The 17,659-nt window shown below is 39.9% G+C and overlaps 1 protein-coding gene across 1 annotated transcript; it reads right to left on the bottom strand.

The window, feature by feature from the left end:
* Positions 1 to 386: 386 nt before the first annotated feature.
* SPRY2 (sprouty RTK signaling antagonist 2) lies at positions 387 to 5,942 on the bottom strand. The gene is made up of 2 exons (XM_074191880.1): positions 5,291 to 5,942; positions 387 to 1,480 (listed from the first exon to the last, which is right to left on the bottom strand). The coding sequence occupies exon 2, from the start codon at positions 1,427 to 1,429 to the stop codon at positions 479 to 481; it is 951 nt and encodes a 316-aa protein (XP_074047981.1). The 5' UTR covers positions 1,430 to 1,480; positions 5,291 to 5,942; the 3' UTR covers positions 387 to 478.
* Between the last annotated feature and the right edge of the window lie 11,717 nt (positions 5,943 to 17,659).

The raw sequence follows: 17,659 nt of genomic DNA on the forward strand, positions 1-17,659 counted from the left end.
ATTAGTATAATATTTTGTGACTGTGCCAAGCATTATGGCACAACTTGTTTTTTCACAGTTGCAAATATTATTGTATATATACAAAAATATAGCACATTATCTCTGCAGAAAACAATGGAAAAAGGAGTCATTTGCTAATTTACAAATTTTGCAAGTACTATTCACAAATGATAAAGTTGCCTAGGAGTGTCTGTGTTGCTTTAGCTTATGCAATATGTGGGTCACCAAGTTCTGTATCCCATATTTTGAGCTCCATTAGCTGTGTTCTAACAAGCCTATCAGTTAAGATGGCACACACACAAAAAAAGCATTTCACTGCAAACAGCAAAGTATATCCCAACCCTTACTAACAGTGCCAAGATTATAACTGTTTAGTTGGTTGCATATGTGTTAGAGAGAGAGAGAGAGAGAGAGAGAGAGAGAGAGAGAGAGAGAGAGATTCTTCTTAATATTACTGCAGTATTCCTGATTAATGATGCTATGTTGGTTTTTCAAAGTTCCTAGGTGGGACACTGGGAACTCTGCAGCAAACTGTGTTTGAGTTTTTACATCGGCACCCAGGCCTGTTAACTCGGTCATAACATCCCTGGCACAATTTAAGGCAACCCTTGGCTGGAAGATAACACCACAAACAAGGCAGAAAGAGAGACATGACCCCCATGGCAGACCACCGAGTACAACAATGAGACTGACTGCAAGAGCAGGGGTTGTCAGCACAGTTATCCTCATCATCATTGGAGCAGTGATAGAAGAGGCCTTTCACACAGCAAACACAAGTCCCATAATCAATCACGTTCTGCGCTGAGCAAAGACACTGCTTGTCACAGATCCAGTCTGATGGCAGAGGCCTTGGATAGGTGCACTCCTTACACTTACACTTCCCACAATCCTCACACCTGTAGGCATGCAAACCCAAGTCTTCCTTGCTCAAGGGCTTCAGTTCACCTGGCTTGAGCTCAGATTTGGGCTGCACCCGGATTATCCCATCAGCAACTAGCCCAGAAGAAGAAAAGGATGATCCTAAAAGTCTTTGTTCAGAGGAACTGCTACTGGTACTTGTCCTTGTACTGCTTCTCGATCCTGTACTCACAGTGCTTATGGATCGAGACAGAGGTGCTCGAACAAAAGAGTGTGTCTGTGAATGCTGGACCCTGCTAAGCTGACGGTGCTCAGTTAATCCATGGAGTCTTTCATTTTTGTGCTGAGTGGAGGGTCGAGGGGCAGGTTTGACCCCAGGCCTTGGGGCTACTGTAGGTCCCTCTGTATATTCATTTGTGTTTCGGATGGCCCTGATCTGGTCCAGTGACAACACATGAACCTGCTGTGTGAGAGCATCTCTCAGGTCAGGCTCCCCATGCTGCCTGCCACTGTCACGGGGAGCCTGTAACAAGGGCTGGGACCCACTGCCATTCTGAGCTCTTGTCTCCATCAGGATTCTGAAGGGTGATCACTCCACCAGGCTTAGAACACATCTGAACTCCTGCAGGAACAAAGAGAAAAATGCTTCACTATGACACATGATTAACTCTTCATCTATCTGAATGAGTCTTTTTCCTCACGGGCCCTTATTTTAAAAATGCTATTTGGAATAGGAAAACTGGCTGTTGTACTAAGTGTTCATTACAAATATGAAAGGAATTTTTAAAATAATATTTGCTTTTTTAAAATTCTTGATTACAACAGTAATATGAGTAAATTCTTTCTTTAGCAGATAACATATAACATGGTAAATTTTTTCTAAAACTGTTCTTTGAAAAACAGTGAATTATAGAAAAATCAGCCTTCCAATGTTTTCAGCCAACACTGTAAACCCCAAAATTCAAAGTAAGTTTAAAGTTTTTTAAAACTCCTAAAAGAAGTGTCATTCTTGTCTGCTGAGTTATAATTTTGCTTTTAAACATAATTAGGTAAATATGATACTGGAAATCTTAAAACCCTTTACTTTCAAATATCTTTTGTAACACTTCCAATTTCCTAAATTACTGTTCCTATGCAGGACTTATAATATTCTAAGTTGATATTTAGCTTTTTATTTCAGAAAATATATTCTGTCATTAGTCTTCTATAGTTTTATTTTTTTGTTCATTTCTATGGTTTCTCTATAAAATGATAAAATTATATGTAAAACTGTTAACTATCTATATTGCAAAGTTGATTATTAAAGCACATTATCAATATAAAGCTGGCAACACCACAAGAGTCAAAATCTTACACTATAATGAGAAAAAAACACCAAATCATTTTGCAGAATGACAGATATAGACTGACAAATAGGGGAAGAACTGTTATCCTCTATATATTCTCTATATACTATTTCAAGTAAAGGGACTGATTTTCTAACCTATGATCTTTTCCAAGATAAGAGCAAAGCCTCAAACTTGCTTACTTTGGAATCTTCTTAAATTTGCTTCTATAAATAAAAACATAGCTTCACAGATTAAAGTTATTGCTAACGTGACTCAAACTTTTCTTCTACTCTAAAGGAAAAAAAATAAATGTACTATGCCAGTTTCTTAAAACTGTAAGACCCCTGCAAAATATACCCTTGCCCCCAAATTTGGGTGAGAATACATTTTTAAAGGCAAAAAAATGGCCTTTGCCCTTTAGAAAAGAGAAAACCTGTTTGAACCATCCAAATGACATACACCTCTAAATCCTTAACAAGGCTGATCTGGAAACTGGATCTCCTCACCTTAAACAACAGAAAAGGGGGGGGGGGGGGGAGACAAGCATTGCTCTTTTCTTCCATTCCTTTTATCAGCTTCATCTCTGCCCAAAACAACGTACCCAGCAGGTGGGACCCAGCGGCAACCCCTGGGACTTTTCTCAGGGCTGACTGACGCTGCAAATGCGACAAGCTGGCTCACAAATGCAGACAAACTTCTAGAAAGACAGGCAACATCCCAGGGTGCAGGGGGAGGGGGAGAGGAGGGCGGGGGCACTTCTAAAGTCGATTTGTCACGAAACGCAAGACCACACTTCCTTTTACCTCGGCTCTGCCCCCGCCCCCCTACCCCTCACCCCCACAGATGCCAGGAGCTTTCCCTACAGTCTTTGGCTAAAGTAAAACGTCTTGTAATACTTTTCTCATTCAGAGAACTTCCTTTGAATGCATTTCAGGTCCTTTGCTCTTCTAGGCAACCTGAACAGCATGCCTGACTACACAGACACTGGATTCTCTGGATCTCACTTTCCTTTCTCCCTCTCCCTCGCCTTCCTCTTCTCTTGTCTCTGTCTCTTTCTCTCTCCCTCCTCCTTTCTGTTTCCCTATCCCAAATTTCTCTCTGTATATAGATAACAAAATCACACCGAATTTAAAAGCAAACTAGTTCCACATTTAAATATATCAAGAAAAAAAATCTTGTCCTTCAAGTCATTTGACCTGACAAGTCAACCTTCTGAAAACTTGCCTCGACATTAATTTTGTAATATATTTCCCCATTGTCATATATTTTATTATCTTATACCGGGCTCTCCTTGTGTGAATGTATATGTATGTCTATAATATGTATACGTGAACGTGTACACAGATTTTATAGCTATGTCTAGAATATTCTTTGTATCCCAAGCGCTTAGAACATAGGTGGTTAATGCCTTCTAGTTGACTCTTGGCAACTTACTTAGAGGATCGGAAACACTTTAAAAAACGATAAACACAAAGTGTTCTTAGGAAGGGCCATTTCAAAAGCAAAGCCCTATCTATACACCAGTGGACCAGCAGAACTGTAGTTGCTGGGGTGGGGAAAGGGTGCGGGGAGAATCTTGGGAGATGGTGGTGGGTATAGTTGAGTAGAGAACACAAGCTCTGGTGATCTGGTCTTTTTACAGGCGCAAAACTCTTTCTGCCTGCCATGGAAAAATTGCATCTATCGAATGTCAGGCAGGTTATAAAGACAATGCCTTAACTAAAGAAAAATATTCTTGCCAGTGAATTTCTGTTTGGCTGGATCTCAATCCCCCTTTTCCAGCATCCCTCTTCCCACCCGGTAACCCAGCACCTCCCCCCCCCCCCGCCCTTCTTTGAAAGTGCTTTGAAACCCCCATTAAGAACTGAGTGTGTGATCAGACTGTGGATTAGGGGGAAAGGACTTCACAAGTGGGGTGGGGCAAAATTGACACACAAATAGCCTTCAGGGAGAAAAACACCCCCAAAGTTTCCGATATGTGTTCGTTTTTCTTTTTCAACCAAAATGCAGACCTAAAAGGCTAAAAATAGACCCAAACCCCAAACCCGCCTCTTTTATCAACAACTGACCAGAGAATGGAAATAGAAAACGATCGTAAGCCTTTGATTACTTTCTTCCGGTGCTCAAAGGTGGGTCGGAGTTAAAAAAAATGACCTATATTCCACCATATGGGGGGGAGGGGGCGGTGTTGGTGGTTGGGGAAAGGAGCACACTTCCGAATTGCACAGACTCAAACACAGTAATCCTTCAACACAGAAACCAGGATTGCCTATCAAGCGCTGCTATCTAGTTACATACAGGGCTAGAGATAAGAGGAATCCTTCCTGGGGTTACCCACGTTAGCATTTTAATGTAGATTATATAGGATAACCCACGCGAAGACTGTAATAGGCAGAAAATAAATCACACTAGAAGCTAGTCAATGTCTTCCACAGGATCTAGGAGGAATTTCCTACCCCCTTCAGAGATGAAGAACAGGTTACATAAATCTGGGCGTTTAGCTCCGTGACCTGTGAAACACAATGAAGTGTTTTCTATAGGGTGGTTTTTTTTGGTTAGTGTGTTTGTGACACGAGTGCGTGCGTGCGTGTGTGTGTGTGTGTGTGTGTGTGTGTATGACACGAGTTCATTAAACTCGGGGCAAGTGAGCGGACATTTCTCCCAGCAGAAGCCTAAACGTGAGTGTAAGATTTCCGCCGCCTAAACTGTGCCTCGCCCTCTGTGCCCCCCCACCCCCCGCGCCGGAAAGCCAAGGTTGGGGGGCTCCCAGACTCCTAACGTAGGCTTGGCAAACAGAGGACCTCTGTAGAACACGGGGTTCCCAACAGCGAAAAGCAAAGCGGTTAGGAAGTACGTGCAAAAACTGCTCCCTCTAATGCCCCCCCCCAAACCCCCCCCCCCCTCAAGTGGAGTCAGTTTTCTATTTCTTCCCTTAGGGGAACCTGCTAAAAGATGGAAAGAGCAGGGATGGATGTGGGGGGTGGATTTAAAGCTTCAGGTTTACCTACACCTACTTCATGTTTCCTGGAATAAATGGTTAAAGTTAGCCCGAGCAAGGAGGGGGTGGGGGGGGCATTGGGGGAAAGCAGCATAAAGTGTCTCACCGTGATCGCGGCTCTGCACCAACCCTTCTCTCCCTTGTATTTTCTTCTTCCTGTGGTTTGCAAATAAATCCAGCCCTAAAACAAACTTTTGCTTTCCAAACTGTGCTTCAGTCCAACTTGCAAGCCATCAGAAGGGGAAAAAATAGAAATGAAAAGCAAATCCAAAGCGAAGAAACCCGCCGATAGACTCAATTAAGTAAAAACCACTCCCGGCTAAGGGCGAAAGGTGTTTTCCCCCCCTTATTTTTCGTTTCTCCCTTTCTTCCTAAGGGAAGAAAAATAGGAGTATTTCCTCTTCTTTTTTCTTCAATGAACAGAGGGCCGAATCGCCCACAGCAAGTCACTTTGTTGTTCTGGCGAGACGATAGGAAGGAATAAGAAAAGACCTGAAAATGAAGTTCAGCAAAATCCCCAAGTTTCGTATCGACCTTCTCCCGGCAGAAGCAGCCTGTGCAATGTGCAGTCAGTCCTGCCCGTGAAAGCTGGCTGCAGCTGCTCTCCGCTCTTTTGCTTCCTCCTCCTTTCCCTCTCTCCTTTTCTCCCTCTCTCTGTTGCAGGCAGCTCTGTGGTTTGCAATCTGGGCGTTTCGGAGGAGCAGCAGCGAGTTTGTGGCGGTGGTTGTTGTTGTGTGTTTGGAGGAGGAGGAGGAGGAGGAGGAGGAGGAGGAGGAGGAGGGGAGGAGGAGGAGGAGGGAAGGAGGAAGAGGAGGAGGGGAGGAGGAAGAGGAGGAGGAGGAGAGGTAGGAGTAGAAGAGGAGGCGGAGGTGGTGGTGGAGGAGGAGGAGGAGGAGGAGGATTTGAGATCTGGGCGGGGGGGGGGGGGGGGGGCTCAGCGTTTTTCTGTTCTCTTTTCTTTCCGGAGGAGGTAGGGATCTCTGCAAATGCAGCAGCAGTAAATGGCGTCATGTGGATCTGAGGAGGAACAGAGCAGTTGTTGTCCCAGAGGATATATCGCATCCGGTCCCAGCTCATTGGCTCTGCGGGGCTACATTCACTCATACTCCCAGAGCCCTGCCAGCGCTCCGAGCCGCAGGAGGCATTCAAAAGGGCAACTGCATCGAGAGAGAGTGAACGAGGGAAGGGCTGGCGACTCATTGCAACGGCAGCCGCCTAATCGGGGCCCAGCCACCCCTCGAAGTTGCTGGCAGGGGCGGCAGCCGCAGTTAGACATAGAGTTTGCTGGAAGCGAGGGCCATTCCATGCAGTGCAGTGTCAATGTATTTAGTTTCAACGAAACACGGATCGTAAGGTTTCCCCAAAGGCAGCCGGCCAGCCAAAATCTGCGGCTATGGTATAACCTAAGCAGCGAGCTATGGGAATTAGAATTTAAAATAAACTTTGGCAATTCATTGTTAGAACTAAAACTAACAAGAAGTTGTAGGTGACTGTATTTGATCCGGAATCCATCCATTTCAAATCGACTTTCACTGTAGTCCCCCCACCTCACTTTCGTGTGTGTGTGTGTGTGTGTGTGTGTGTGTGTGTGTGTGTGTGTTTCAAACACTTGCTTTCCCTAAAGCTTGGGGGGGGATGGAATGGGAGGGGAGAGCAGACTAGGAGAGGGGAGCGGGAAGTGAGGTGGGAGAGTTATTGGTTTATTCTTTGTCTACTGGATTAACCCGATTATAAATCCCTGCACCAGGACAAACCATCTCGCAGTCTCAGATTTGTCTAAGTGAAAGACCATGAGACTGTGTGTGTGTGTGTGTGTGTGTGTGTGTGTGCGCGCGCGCGCTCAGTTTGGGGGTTCGTATCCCTGTGAAAATAAAATTGGAAAAATGGTTTTCGAGGATGAAAGCTTAAAATGCTTTTCTTGACTCAGTTTCTCAGTGATCACTTAAAAAAATGAAAGAGAACTAAACCAAAACTTTCAGCCTGCATTCAATAAAAACATAGCTAACTTTTTTTAAAGGTTACCCAGTGTCCGTCTGAAATACAGGTGATTTTTTAAACCACTTCAACACATCTATTGTATTTCCATTTCTTTAGAATACTTTCAAATACTTCTCCCCCGCCCCCATTCGGTAAAAGTAGATAAATCCGTGTTTGAAAAGTTATCAGTCCTTTATAAGTACTGTACATAGGATTATTTACTCCTTCTTCCAAGTTCTGGGCAACTTTTATCAAAGCTGTGTCACCTACACAGTTGACAGTGCTTTTTGTTAGAGTTCATTTGGCCATAGAGTTGGAACTTTTTGCAAACATTGTTAAAAAGGACATTCCTTAATTACTCTTTTCGCAGGCACCTAAAATAATTTCCAATAAAATTATTGTTCATTTATTTGCCATACTGTAAGATGAACACATCCTAATAGTACATGCAGTTTTTCAAGCTTTTCATAGAGGGAGTGTGTATGCATCTGGTGGAGCACTGGGGAGGGGGGGGGAGGGGAGGGGAGGGGAGGGGAGGGGGGAGAGGGAATTCTAAAGACTATTCTTTCCAAAGGCGTCCTGATAACAGGCATAGCCAAAATGTTTCCACTTTAGATGGAATTGCCCCCTATAATAGCAGACTCATATGTATTCAGCTTGTGATTTTGATCATGTAATACATTAGTAGCTTATCCAAACTTAAGAAAACGCGTAATATTTCATTCCCCTGCGTTCAGCTCTGCAATCACTGTAAACACATAGAAAATCTGATCACATTCATCTAACATTACTTTTTTCCCCCTTAAAATAAGAGCTCGTGATCTATGGCTTCCTTTTAGTTTTTTTTTTTTCGCTGCTTTCCTTTACCAACTGCTTTCTCTATGTTCAGCCTGTTTTCTCCCTCCCTCCCTTCCTCATGTTTTTTCAAAAGAGATGGTGAGGAAAAGTGGCGTCCATTATCTTTTCTGCTCTTTCAGATAGGCTTTCCCTCCCCGCCCCTCTCCTCCCTTAAGTCTTCTGCAAAGGTATCTACAAATTCATTTTGCAAATTTACTGAGCCCTCTATGAGCGCACTACTTGGGATTATTTCTCCCTTCCTCTGCGATTGTGGGTTAGCCTTTATCAGAGCTGGCGTCCATTGAACCTTCCGAGTGAATGAGGGCGCCGGTACATTGAACTCCAGAGAGCCCACCAGAGGGAGCCCGACCTCGGAGGGAGAACCGGACCTAGGCTGGGGACAGAAAGGGAGGGCTACTGGTCTCTTCTGAAGTCACGTACTGGAGAGGGCTTCTCCTTCCAGAACGTGCAGCAGCCAGGCTCTTTCAGAACTAATAACGAGACTAATTAACAATAACGTGAGCACCGTATAAGGCAAATTCTCTCTGCGGGCTCGGCAAAGCGGCGCATCAACCTTGAACTTGAGCTACCCCGGGTTAGGGCGAAACCTGGCTTTTAGTGAAGGGCGTGGTGGGGGGGGAAGGTAAGGGGGAAGTGGGGGTGGGGTGGGGGGAATGTATGGAGGCTGTGCCAGGTTGTGCAATGCTGGCTGGAAGCTGCTTCTGGGGTTACAGAACACGCTGCAGGCGTCTGGCCAGGCCGTCTCAGGCGGAGCAGGTAACAGGACCGCCTCCCTCCCCGGTGATGTTTCGAGTGGGCTGCACCCAATGGCTGCTTCCTAGGAGAAAGCCATTGTGCTTGGGCGCTGGCTAATGGATGAGATTGGCTCTCGCCCCACCCTCCCGCTGGAGAGAGCCTAGGAGCCTCAGAGGGAGGTTTCGACTAAGTAGTTAGTGCCAACTGACCCGATCGTCTGGAATGTACACTGGGCCCCAGACGAGAGTCTGCAGCTCTGGAGCTATATGGCTTTGACTGGTGTATGTAACACACACAGCACACACACATGCATATGCGTGCCTGACCTAACACACATGCATATACATGTTTATGTGTATGCATACTCAGGTAAAAGATATAACTGGCATTGCGGTATAGTTGATAGCTGGCTTCAAGCTCTTCCCCTGTCATAATAATCAACAAGCATTTTTTTTAAAGGTGCTAGTTAAGTGCCAGACACTGCTAAGCCCTGAAGATATAAGGAAAGGAAAAAAAATAATTTCCCACCCCAAACTCACATTTTTTTAAAGATTTTTTTTTTTTGCAAGGAAATGGGGTTAAGTAGCTTGCCCAAGGCCACGCATCTAGGTAATTATCAAGTGTCTGAGGCTGCATTTGAGTTCAGGGATGGTGCTCTATCCACTGCACCACCCAGCCGCCCCAGAGAACTCACATTTTTAATAGGGCCAACCTGGAAACAAGTACAAGAATGTAAAATATAAAATATAGATACCCCAAAACACTGGAGGAACAAAGAAAATAAAAACAAAAATACCTCTGAAGGAGTCTGTAATCTAACAGGGGAAAGAATACACAAATCAATACCTGTTCAGTTATGTCTTCTCTTAGTGACCGCCACTGACTTTGTCCATGGGGTTTTCTTGGCGAAGTTACTAGTATTGTTTGCCATTTCCTTTTTCAACATGTTCTTATTTTACAGATGAGGAATTGAGGCAATAGAAGAATAGAAATGGAAGCAGACAGATAGCTAGATAGCTAGGATACCATAGGAGAACTTAAATTTATACCCTAATAATGATAAGGTAGGTCTCTATCTTTTGATCTATCTATCTCTGTATCTATCTATCAAACCTATCATCTGTCTATTTGCCTGTCTGTCTATCTTTCTTTCTCTCTGCCTGTCAGGTTCTATCTATCTATCTATCTATCTATCTATCTATCTATATCTATCTATCTATCTTTCCATCTTTATATACCAAATACAAATCATATGTGTTTGTTGATGGATTGTTAAAACCACATTTAGTGAGAGAAAATCTTTAAACTTCATTTTCAAGTCTCTCCTAATGCAGATCACTTTATAATCTTGAGTTGCATGGAACACTGCAAAGTTAAGTGACTTGCTTACAGCCAGTACCTTTGAGAATCAGGACTTGAATCCATATCTTCACTATGTGGCATGTTAACCATTCATTATGCCACTTCCTTCTCAATTTGTAGGTAGTGCCTAATAATCACTTTAATTCAATTTACTTTTCTAGAAGTATAAGAGAATAGATTCAATGGTTCTATGAGAAAGTAGATAGGGAGAATGGGGGAAATGGACAAGGAAACTTACACTAGTAGAGAATTGGTGAAATCAAGAATATTGATAAAATGAAAAAGCCGGCAAAAAGGAGAAACATGGGATCATATATAGAGCTAGAAGGGACCTTGTTGCTAGTGCTTTTTCCCTCCTCAAAACTATATGTAGACTTATCTATTTGTATTTTTCCTTACTCCATCCCCTGTCTCCAGCAAAAAAAAAACAAAACAACCAAAAAGACTTCTTGAGAAAAATAAATCTTTTTTATTTTGTTTTTGTATTACTATCCTCATGCATAGCACAGTACCTTAAACATAGCTGGGACTTAACAAATGTTTGTTGGATTGGATTGGACTTAAAAATTTTTCAGGCTTATCATTTGGCAGATAACAAAACTGAGGTTAAAGGAAGTGATTTATCCAATGTCAGAGGTATCAGTCATGGCTGCCAATCTGAAATCTTGAGTTTTTCTTTTAAATTATTAAGAGTCAGGTTACTTCTAGCTGGGATGTTGAATTTCTAAATAAATTTGACATGCCATTGAAAATTGATGAATTCTATTTATTTAGATTATAAAATACTAGTAAATTTTATAATCTATTAAAGTAGTTGGACTATTTCCCAGTAAAAGGAGAAAAGTAAATTCATAACACTACTATAATATATAGAAGGAAAAAGATAGAATCTTACAAAATGCTCTTTATATTACTTGGGAAGAAACAATACTGTTTTGGATATGTGTGGTTTGTGTGTGTGTGTGTGTGTGTGGGGGAGAGAGAGAGAGAGAGAGAGAGAGAGAGAGAGAGAGAGAGAGAGAGAGAGAGAGAAAGAGAGAGAGAGAGAGACTGGGATGAGGGGTTAGAAATGGGTAAATAAGTCTGCAAGTCAACTGCACAGAGATAGTAATGGAAGTCACTATCTGTGAATCACCTTTTTCTTCTATGGAGCAGGGTGGAGTTGTTTAATCAGCATTCACAATCAAGATAAATTCTCCTTCTGCATCCCCAACTTAGATCTTGAACCTTAGATCTTAAAGTGTTCAGAAATCATAACTCCTATAGTCCATTTTTTCAATTCAGCTACATTTTGCTTCCAAAGGTAGAATGCTCTGTGGAAGGTATGGACAAGGATCATAGAGTCATTTAGTCTAAACTGGCAGTCATAAAACCCCAGTGTTTAAACCCACTTCACCTACTTGGACCTGCTTTAGCCATACCCCCTACTCTTCTTCCAGAGCACAGAGAATCATGGTTTTATCCATTGAGACAGACAATAATCTCATCGGCTGCTGAATCATATTAACTATGTAAAATGAAGATTGCCAATCAAAAGCATTTTATACAGTCTTCATGACCAGTTGTCACTGTTTCTAGGGTTAGAGTATATGTTACTTTAGCATTTTTATTTTTCAGAGTGAAAGTATTTTCTTTTAGTTTTATATCTTCATCATCATCTTCTAGAATCTCTAAGAATTTTGATTTTACAACTTTGAGACTTAAACAGTTATTAAATAGTGTTGGGAACAGCATGCTACAAAAATAATAAGATCTTTTCTAAAGACTGACCATTTACCTCCTTTTATCCAATTCTGATGTCCAGAGAGCAAAACCATTATGTACAACTGGTCATTCTGTTGTAGATACAAATTAATTTTGCAGACATTACCCCAACAAGCTAGAATTGGTACATTACAATTAGGCAAAAAGTATAAGCAGATATCCAAAATAAACCTACTCCAAACTTCAAGGTTTGAATGCATTCTACTTCTGAGACTTTCTTGGGCCATACTGGAACAGTAGAATCAGAAGATGCAGAAGCTATAAGTAGATTTAATTTTATACTTGATTCAGCATTGGGCTGAGTTAATGAAATCAAATGAGGCAGTATAAAGAGAAAAGAGAAAAAACCCAGGACAGACCCTTATAGAGGATATCTAAGGCTAGTGGATGAGACCTAGATACAAAACAAACAAAAAAAACACCCTAGGTAGTACTATGTTCAGTCTTTGATTATAAAAAAAAAACAAACAAAAAACTAAAGCATGGGCTGCCTTTCAAAGCACATATAATATAATGGAAAGGGAGACAAGTAACCAGATAATTGATAGGGGAGAGTCAAGTTAAGTTCCAACAGGGAGTTATCAATCAATCTATCATTCAGTCAACATTAATTATATACTAGTCAAAGTGCTGGGAACACAAGTACAAAATTGAAAATTTGAGATTCTCCATTGAAAGAATAGGATCAGGTAATTACTATAAAAGACAAATCTTCAGTTTAATTTCATTTAATTATTGATCTTAGAATCATATGCAAACTTTTTTTTGCCAGTTAAGTCTTGAAAAACTAACTCTAATCTACTTTTCCAAACTTATTTTAGAATAGTTTTCACATACTCTTCAGGCCAACCAAACTGGCCCTCTGCTTTTTTGCTGTTCTTCATATAGAACATTGCATTCCTCTTCTCCATTCATTTGCTCAGACTCTCTTCTGATGCCTAGATTACATTCCCTCCTTATCTCCACCTCTCAAAGTCCCTAGTTTCCTTTAAAGTTCAACTCAATTATCATTTTCTACATGAAGCTTTTCATGATTCCTTCTAAAGTCATTAGTATCATATATTAAATCATCTTGCATTTATTTTAAATGAAAAGCATTTATATGTACCTATTTGTTGAATATGCAGATGGCAACTATTTCTAAAGTTCTATTTATTTACTATATTGTTTCTTTTTTTAAAAATTAATTTTATTTATTTAAGGCAATGAGGTTAAGAATGATTTGCCCAAGATCACACAAATGGGCAATTATTTATTAAGTGTCTGAGGTCACATTTGAACTCAAGTCCTCCTGACACCAGGGCCAGCTCTCTATCCACTAAGTCACCTAACCAGCCCCACATTGAGTTTCTCAATTTGTTTGAATTGGTAAAAGAATTCAAGTTTCACTTTTTTAAAAAAAAAGTTCTAGTCCCAATCTGTGTTTTTTTGTTTAAAGATTGAGCAAGTCTCAAAGGGACAGGGCTAGCTCAGTGTCCAGATAGACCTTGCTGGAGTCACAGATAGAGCCAAGTCAAGCAGTACAACTTCCAACTCCCTACAGTAGAGCAGAAGATTTACACAAGTGCAGTTGAAACTAGTGAAATCTCTTCACCTTTTTCATATGGAGTTAATACTGATAACAGGTAAAGAAATTTAGAAATAATCTGATGCTTTGCTCTAATTCAAAGCAATCTCTATGTACCTATATATCTATAACTATACTTAGATTAGATATGTTTATAGTTTAAGCTTTAATGATGCCTGTTACCCTTACGTCATATTTCTAAATATATACTTCACAGAAAGTCTTACCTGGTACCATAGATTTATTTTTAAGTTTAATAAAACTATCCAACCTATTTACTACCTTGGATAGTATACAGAATCATATATCTTTGGCCTATAAACCACAGAATAATTAGTAGCAAACATCATAGAATCATTTTTGTCATTTAACTATACATACTTATATAATTATGTTGGCATTCTTTTATAACTGCTTAGAAAGTTGGCATAATACATGAATACTAGATGTTTTTCTGATACTTTTAACTGTTCTGTTCCTTTATATTCACATCACACTAGCAAAGCTGTTGTTGTTCAGTAGGGTTTTCTTGGCAAAAATACTGGAGCAATTTTCTAGTTCCTTCTCCAGCTCATTTTATGGATGAGAAAACTGAGGCAAAGAGGATTAAGTGACTTGCCAAGAGTCAGGATGCTAGTGAGTATTGGAAACTGAATTTGAACTCAGCTCTTCTGGATTCCAAGATTAATGTACTATTGATGACACTCTCTCCTACCCCACTCACCACCCCCTAAATATACATGCATTCTACATACTCTGATATGTAAAACACCAGCAATCTGATGATAAAAGGTGAAGCAATAACTGAAGAGTTCCAGACTATAAAACTCCTCAGGAAACTTTTCATCAAATGCTACTCTCAAGTGCCTTAATTAGGACCTTATAATGAACTTTATTTCATTTAATGAAACATCTTGTTTGTATGAGTTAAGAAAAGATGAGGGGAGAGAGAGAGAGAGAGAGAGAGAGAGAGAGAGAGAGAGAGAGAGAGAGAGAGAGAACACAACTTTTTGAATCAAAAGAACTTATATACTTTACAGGTAGAACAGTGTGCTAGAGAGCACTACTGTCTTTAAGTCAGAAAACCTGATTTAATATCCTGCCAAATGTAACCTTGGGTAAATTCCTTTCAGGTCTTCAGTTTCCTCATGGATGAGACAGCTTTTAGATATGCATCCAGGTCTAAAACTATGATTTTCTATACCCTTCTGGGTCTTGGTTTCCTTATATAAAAAGATGGTCTTGGACTGTGTCCTCTGAGATCTTTTCTGAGTTCAAATAAGAGGGGAAGACAGAAGGAATGAGTGATAACTAATCTAGAGTTTCAGGGAAGCTTTCACAAAGGAGTTAATACCTGAGCGTACGCAAAGTTGTATACAGCCTTCATTTAATAAATGCTTGTTGAACTCTCTTTGTCAAGAATGCCTTATGGGAATGGAAGAAGTATTACTCTGAACTTCTATTGACTGTAGTGATGGGGCAAGGATCATGTTTGTTTGTTTTTTTTCAAGACTATTACAGGATGAATACTTTCAGTTCTACTGATGGGCACTCTGAAATATCCCATGACTCACCATTTCTTTTAATGCTAAAGAGACAAAATAAAGAGATTCTAAGAGGTTCTCTAAGGATGGGAAAAGGGATCCATTTTGTCATAATACTTGGAATCTTCTGGAGTGAGTAAATTTAATTTTGAGATAAAAAAAAAGATCATTTAAAGAACCAGATACTCCTAAACCCGATTATTGTATTTATTTGAGAAAGAATTATGCAGTAGTTACAGAATTATAACTCTGGAGAAATGGACTTTAGAAGTCAGTTCTCTCTTCTGCAGAGCAGTAACATAACCACTTTTCATAGCCTTTTTTCCTTTGTCTTTCCGGACAGCTCCTTTTGTTTATCTCTCAAACTTCAAATATTCAGTTAAATTGGTGAACTTGTTTCTGATGTACCTGGCATTTGGGTCTCTTCCTTCTTTTCTCCAAGATTCATTCAAAGCTAATGTCAAGTACAATCTGATGCTTTTTCTGAACCCCCACCCCATCCCCACATTGTTAGTGCTTTCCTTCCAAATTACTTTGATTTGATTTTGTATATTTTGTCCTTTCCCAATATAATAGTAATTCTTTGAGGGGAGGGCCTATTTTATTTTATTTTTTATGTTTGTATACCTAGAACCTCACACATTTCCTGATTCATAGTAGACAATTAAGGCTTGTTGAATTGCATTTTTAGGCTGGAGTATGTTTTATTGTAAGTTCTTTACATTAATTAATCTTTCATTCATTATGCTTGGAATTATGCCTTTTGGACCATAATTTGAAAATATATACAATGAAAATACACATTCAAAATGACAATTTTAAGATAATATTAAATAAATAAATAACAATTTTTTAAAAAGTCAGATGTACAGGATGTCTCATAAGTCTTATTATATATTAAAAATGCATTAAGGGGCAGTTAGATGGTACAGTGGATACAGCACCAGCCTTGGAGTCATTAGGACCTGAGTTCAAATTCAGTATGAGATACTTTATAATTACCTGTGTGACCTTAGGCAAGTCACTTAACCCAACTGCCTTGCAAAAAACAAAAAAACAAAAACAAAAAATGTACTAAGAATTTGGAAAGACATACATATACACAAATACATATATGTGTGTATTTCAGATTTTTTAAGAAATAGAATGACTCTCCTTAGGTCAAAATATCTAACAGTCAAGTGAAGGAACAATCAGGATGAGTAGTGTTAGATTTGGAATTTAACTTTGGAAAATTTTGATTCAAATTATGTTTCATATACTAGTTGAATGACCATGCAAATTAGTTAACCACCAAGCCTCAGTTTCTTCTTTTGAAAAGTGATGGGGTTTGATTTTATGTGATCAAAGGCTTTTTCTAGCAATAAATCTATGATTCAATGAAATGTATCTTATTGTGAGAAGCTTGAACTGCAAAATCAAAGAAAAAATAAAAATCAGCTACTTTCTTTGTGGAATATGAAGTACAAAGAAAATCTGAAAAATGTTGGTATACATAAATGGCCATTGTAAATGGCCATTGGCCATGGAGTCTAGCTTTTATGAGCAAACATGCTCTGCTGGCACCACTCCCACATGGACTTTGGAGAGCTTCAGACACTGTATAATTGGTTCTTATCTACTCACCTGGAAGAGGCTTTTTTCCCTTGATCATGTAGCTGGTGTTTGGTTTCATTCAATAACTGCTAGTTGACCATAGTCTATTGTCAGTCTGGCTACTTCCTATCTGATGGTGTTCTAGTTAGAGAGATGAGGAGAATTAGTGAAACTACTCTATCTGATACTGACATGTATCCAAGAAGATGGACCTCTGTTCTTTGCCCTTTGATAGGAGCATAATATACCTCCCTCCCTGCTGTTGAAGGAGCTGTTTGCAAGTCATCTGTGCTTTCTAAATCTTCAGAGTAAATACCCCTTTGTAAAAGCTAACGAATTTATTTGACTTAATGGAACTGAGGTACTAGTCACTGATAAATTTGGAAGGAACACATAGCAGAACACATATCAAGCTGATAGCATTAAAGAATTGTCCCAAATTTTCAGTGGTACCCTTGATGGCAGGATGCGAGGGGGTATCTCTTCATGCATGAGGTCACAAATTCTACTTTTTTCCATTTTGCATTATTTCATTTCCCTTCTCCACTCTATTCCATTTCCCATTTGGAAGGTCTGTAGATAACCTAATGATATCTCTATATTTCCTTCCTCTTCCCCCTTATCCATTTCCCCTTGCTACTAAAACTAAATAAAGTGAAATCCATACATTGACATTCTTATGAGGCATTTATAACAGAGGTAGCTGATCACACTTTGAAGCAGCGGAAGCATTCAGCTACTGTACAAACAGAAAGCTTGGTACTTCTCATTAAGCATCACTGGATCGATATGGTAGAGAAAGGTGAATGGGTACCCTTGGGAGGGAGCTTTCAACCTGATTCCTTTGAAACATTGGGGTCAGCTCTGAATCATTTGGCTGTAACTCCTAAAACTAAGTTGAAACAACGAAAACAATAACAACATTTATAGGCTAGTTAAATGTGCATTGTTACATACATGTTTAACTTGTGGTTCATATAGTCAAGAATTTTACTGAAGATATTGTAAATCTTTGCTGCTGTTTCAAGTAATTCTATCAACATCATTACTGCCCCCATGGAGAAGGCATTTT

Source organism: Macrotis lagotis, chromosome 6, assembly GCF_037893015.1.
Source record: "Macrotis lagotis isolate mMagLag1 chromosome 6, bilby.v1.9.chrom.fasta, whole genome shotgun sequence".
In the NCBI taxonomy this organism is placed as follows: Eukaryota; Metazoa; Chordata; class Mammalia; order Peramelemorphia; family Peramelidae; genus Macrotis; species Macrotis lagotis.